Here is a 6,000-nt window from a genome sequence, read left to right on the forward strand (position 1 = left end):
AATATCTTGTCAGTCATCAGTCATTGTTTCACTTTGTCCCCACAAACATAGTCAATATAACCAGGTTTGGAAGTTTTGGTGGCAAATGATAGATGATGCAGAGACTTGCCATAGCTTAGGCAGAATTAGTAGTAGTAAGGATTTCTATGATAGCTCTTTACAATATTGTTTTTGTTAAGACATGTATTGAAACACTTAACTAACTATATGAATTTAATTAAAACATCAATTACATGTCGACTGCATGTTTTCCCTTCTTTCCTTGAAAGCACCAACAAATCATTAAATGCAGCTCATCTCTCCCCAGTGAAGCTTCTGATGGGGAACTCTGCACTTTTCATCTCTTTTAAAGCAGTCCTTTTTCCCATAGAGATTTACTAGTGATCTGGCTTTTTTTTTAATAAACTCATTAAAGTTGCTCAAAAACATGGTAGGTTTAGCTAAATGGTCTAGGTGCGCTCTCTAGTGGTGAAGAAAAGTGTGTTATCAGGTTACAAAGTGAACTGATGCAGCGGCAGACTTTCACATGCTGTCTTGCTTTAATTCAAGAGAGTATAGACCCAAAGCATACAGAAATGAACCTGAACCCTTAAAATACACTTTAAAACATGACTGTAAATACACACATCAGGAGTCTTCTATAGTCACATAAGACATTCCACCAACCAACAACAACATTCTTGATCTGTTATTTGCATCTGGTTGTACATTATCAGATATATATAACAAGGCAAATAGCTCACAGTGGTACAGTCTATATATAGTGGTCAAGCCGATAGCTTATACTCTACTGATGATGCCAAGGGGAGTTTCATTTGTTTCTGTAAGTCAATTGTAAACAGTGCCCAGCAACTTTGTGCACAATGTTGTATTAAAAATATCAACTTACGGTGTTGTATATACACCCATACACCAAAAAATATACCTATATTTCCACACATTTGAACAACTTGTAGGCCTATGTTATGTTTTGACACTGTAGATAAAAATCTTTTAAGTTAGTATTACAAAAATATTACAAAAAACATTTAATATGGAATGTATGTAAATGTTTCTTATCCCAGGACATATTATCCAAGAGTCTATTCTAAGATATGCGCTTATCCCAATATGCATTATTTATGAATGTATTTACTAATATTTCAAATATACTGTACGTGCTCATCCCAGGACATATTATACATTGATATATTTATTTGAAGTAGCTTGCCAGGATATATTATTCATTAATATATTCACTATATTTTGAAATATATATCAGAATCTGGCGTATAGGTTCTTATATGGCAACATATATATATATTTGTGTATAGGGAGACAGAAAGATAGATAGTTACATATTTGCAGTCAACAGTTGTTAGTTTAGTTAGAAAAGTTGCAGCATCACGATGCACACACTGGCCAGATTCCCTCTCTCAGTGACTCTGGAGGTTGATATGGTGTTGCCGTGGTTACAGGTGGCTCTCCTCTCCAGGGAGGATGTTACTGTCCAGGTAGCTGATGATGTTCTTCACCCAGCTGTCTGAAGGTCTGGCACACAGCTGACGACCGGCCACCGTCTGCAGCCTGGAGGTGAGGACGAAAGGGACTGTTAGACAGGTTCAACACTTTCAGAGGGAGTAGGCGCGATGAAGATGATGATGGTGATGATGGTGACTGGGATTGATGTTGGTGATGATACGATACGATGTGTTATGATACAATATGATACGATAAGATACGATACGATACGATACAATGTGTTATAATACAATACGATAAGATACGATACGATATGATGTGTTATGGTACAATATGATACGATAAGATACGATACGATACGATACAATGTGTTATAATACAATACGATAAGATACGATACGATATGATGTGTTATGATACAATACGATACGATAAGATACGCTACGATGTGTTATGATACGATACGATACGATAAGATAAGATAAGATATGATGTGTTATGATTCGATACGATACGATAAGATAAGATAAGATATGATGTGTTATGATTCGATACGATACGATAAGATAAGATAAGATACGATGTGTTATGATACGATACGATAAGATAAGATACGATGTGTTATGATACGATACGATAAGATAAGATACCATGTGTTATGATACGATACGATAAGATAAGATACCATGTGTTATGATACGATACGATAAGATAAGATACAATGTGTTCTGATACGATACGATAAGATAAGATCTGATTGATGTTGGTGGTGATGATGTAGATGTTGATGATGTAGATATTGATAATGATTGATGATCATGTGTAGATAATGTAGATGTTGATCTAGATGATGTTGGTGATAATTATAATGATGATGATGATGTACATGTTACTGATGATGATGATGATGCTGGTGATGGTGATGATGAGGTTGATGTTGATGTTACAGACAAATATGCTGATGTAGATGCTGATGTGGATGATATTGGTGATGAACATTAGCACTCGCTCACACACCCACACACACACACACACACACACACACACTTCCACCCAGTAACACACTACTGTTATATTGTAGTGTACTTACAGCACGGCAGGGTTGGAGCACTTCTGGCTGGTCCTGATGTAGCCAGTCACTCTCCCTTTGGGCAGCTGTTTATCAGTGAAACGAAAGCAGCATCTCTTTGGCCCAGGACCGCGCATTCCTACGAACAAACACCTGGGAATGAACATCTCAGCAAGATACAACACACGCACACACACACACACACACACACCTAAATCCATTCTTTCATTTTCGGTACACTAGGGTTCGACTGGTATGGGTTTTTAAAAGGCCAATACTGATACAGATATTGTTTAATTGAAGCTGCTGAGAGCTGATATTTTGTGCCAATATTCAATATCTTTAAATTTGAACTAAAAAGTCCTTGTACACGACCAATTTGACTTGATACTGGATCTATCAAACAGGAGAGTTTTAGTGTCCCATGGTCTAAATGCTGTTTTCAGAGGCTTTTCTCGTCATAGTTTTGGATTTGTGTAGTGAAAATTAAATTAAATTAATTAAATTGTGAAATTATTATTGCAAAAAGCAGCAGCAAGGGAACAAATGACACAAACGGTTCAGACTACAAGCCGTCTTCAGCCTGAAACGCTAGTGTTAATGGTTCCCCATTTTGTGATCCAATGATTTTTTCATGTCAATTTGATCATTTTCATTTAAAAAAGTCCCAAACTATTACAGAAAAAGCTAAAACTCTCCACTAACTACTGCTGCTATTACTAATAATAATAACATTCATGCATACTTGTGTGGAATCTGATCAAAAGGTCCCATTAGAATCTATTCAGGTTAAGGTCTTCCCATACACAACCAGTGTAGTATTGATCAATCCTACAATAAATATGTAATCAATCAAATAATATCATACCAGAGGTGGACCATACTGACTGGACCAGATCTGACCAGTCTAACCCTATCATATATCTCTCTTTCTCCCTCTCTCTCTCTCACACACACACATACTCATTGAGTTTTGGTGTTGAGCTCTTCCTTACCTTCGCTCAGGGCGATGGCAGCCAGCAGCAGCACAAACACAGACAGAGCGAGACGAGGAGCAGCCATGCTGAAGTGTGCGTTCCCTTGCGGTACAGTACAGTGTAATAGTAAGCGAATGGGAAGCTGTCAGTCCTGCTGTATCGACCTGGTCTCTCTGCTATGTGGATCTCTGCTCTGTTAGATTTCATTTTTATACAGTAGCAGGGCAGCTGGGGAAGACCCGCACTGAATCTCGGGACTTATTACGTGGCCTTGATCTCTCTGTGCGGGGGTTTGCCACGAATGGGAGTTTCATCTGTATGTATCTCTGTAGCGTCTTTATTTCACTTCCCAAAACCAATACAACACTGAGCTCTGCGATGGACTTTAACATAAGAGGAAGTTTTTTTTTCCAATGGTGCTTTCCCTGTGAATTCTGTTATTTGTTCTCTGTAATACTTCCATGTGACTGTTTGGGTGTGTGTGTAACTTTCCGTTCTCCTGTTTCACACAACTTTCTCTGTCATCATTGACCTTCAATATTTCTACAAATAGCCTAATTGAGTCTGTGCGTCTGTGTGTGTGTGTGTGTGTGTGTGTGTGTGTGTCTGTGTGTATGAGTGTCTCTTAAAAACAAGTAGCATTCCACAGAAGCTCGGTTTAAAGCATACTGCGGTTGACATTGAATGCCAGTTCCTGGATGTATGAATAAACCCACAACAGGACATAACAGGCCAGTCAACCCAGATAATACAAGGTAAACTAATGAGTGAGTGCTTTACAGTCAATATACCGTAATATATGAGACAGGCACAAACATATGTGAATCTAAAACATTGTCGTAATTAACATAAAAGAGGCAGCAACGTTTATTTTCCCCCACCAAAAACTGACAAAACTGACAATGACTTGTTCCTTGAATGAAACCCCAATTTTACCTTTGTTGGGGAAGAAAAGGAAAAGTACCTATACTAAGCAACATTCCTATATGTAACCTTGGACCTATATTTACACCTTAAGTGCCTAAAACTCAAGAATACTGAATCTGCTTCACCATTATAAGATTAAACTGTAAAGTAACATCTGGTGTGTTTCTCACAGAACTGTGAGTCTGGAATGTGAAAATACCCAAATCTCTTAGATAACACTGACCAAGCAAAATAATAACTTGTCTTCTAGAAGGTGGTCACCTCTTATTATGCATCTCCTTCAAGTACTAGAGCTATAATTATCATTGGCTGTTCAGTCTTGTTCATATGACCTTATACTTTTTGACCAATAGCTTTATTATATTCTATCTGTATTAACATAATCATGAAAATTCAACACTATAAAATCTATGTAATCATCCATATTTTGAGTTCCTTGTCTTTCAACCTGCAGATTGAATAAACCTATAAAACTGCCACTTTCTCATCCTGGGTTTTCTTGAATTTCTTTACAAGGTGCTGAACCTTTGGCCAGTCAGCAGCTATAATATTCCAGCCATGTTGTTTCCCATGGTAGAAATAGGTGCAAGATTTTGTGGCCTGTCCCGTTTGTTGGCATTCAGAGCAAGTTTCAGCCGGCGTTAAGGCAGACTGCACAGTGGTGAAACCAGTTTGGGAATTCTTAAGGGTTTTCACAAGGTGTGTAGCACAACAGCAATGTTAATATCATCAGCATGGGGATGAAGATTAGCATTTGACATAGTTTGGACTAAATAATTAATATGTATAGTAAATAAGAGAGGACCAAGTATAGCGCCCTGGGGGGCTCCTTTAGGCAGACTATGTTGTCAGTGTGCTGCAGAGAACTTTATCTATCTATCTATCTATCTATCAATCTTTCTATCTATCTATCTATCCTTTATCTGGAACTTATTCTTTCTCAGATGTTTTAAAGCAGCACAGAACAGGCGTATTAAAATATAAAATTTGCACTTCTTCAAGGCAGAGAAATAGTGCAGCAGTAATTCTCTGCTCCATGCATAATGTACCATAAAAAGTGATGTCTCTGTGATGGCTACACCTGTATGGGGGCTTATTGCACGCATTACTCATACTGCTGCTCTTTAGTTAAGGTCAGAATTAGTCATATTCCTGCTATTGCCTTGCGCCTGACCAGCCATACGTGAAGACACATTGCAGCAGCGTGGAGAGCTGTAGTTTATACTTTACAACATCTTACTTCAACTTTTTCAGCTCACCAGACCTGCGGTACATTTATTTTGTCGTATGTTCAATCTTAAAATATTTTTCTTAATTCTGCCAGCGAGAGTGAGGTACTGAAAGTTGCAGTTTCACTTGTTCCAGGGTCTATAAACAAGTGTGAGTATCTTGAAACAAGGCAGAATGAGGAAGATCACTCCACTAGTATCAAGAAAATGACCCGTGATTCTTTCACTAAGATTTTAAGACTCAATATTATATTAAATGACTTGTTAAAATTGATGTTTTTGGGGTGTGGAATAGGATGTCTGCTGTTTAGATAGAATGCTGCTGACTATCAACTTG

At 37.8% G+C, this 6,000-nt stretch overlaps 1 protein-coding gene across 1 annotated transcript; it reads right to left on the reverse strand.

Moving 5' to 3' along the window:
• Positions 1-572: 572 nt before the first annotated feature.
• Positions 573-3,677, reverse strand: LOC139908130 (C-C motif chemokine 4-like). The gene is made up of 3 exons (XM_071894711.2): positions 3,526-3,677; positions 2,552-2,669; positions 573-1,566 (listed from the first exon to the last, which is right to left on the reverse strand). Exons 1-3 carry the CDS (start codon positions 3,590-3,592, stop codon positions 1,452-1,454), a joined length of 300 nt encoding a protein of 99 aa, XP_071750812.1. The 5' UTR covers positions 3,593-3,677; the 3' UTR covers positions 573-1,451.
• Positions 3,678-6,000: the final 2,323 nt, after the last annotated feature.

Source organism: Centroberyx gerrardi, chromosome 4, assembly GCF_048128805.1.
Source record: "Centroberyx gerrardi isolate f3 chromosome 4, fCenGer3.hap1.cur.20231027, whole genome shotgun sequence".
NCBI classification, from domain to species: Eukaryota; Metazoa; Chordata; class Actinopteri; order Beryciformes; family Berycidae; genus Centroberyx; species Centroberyx gerrardi.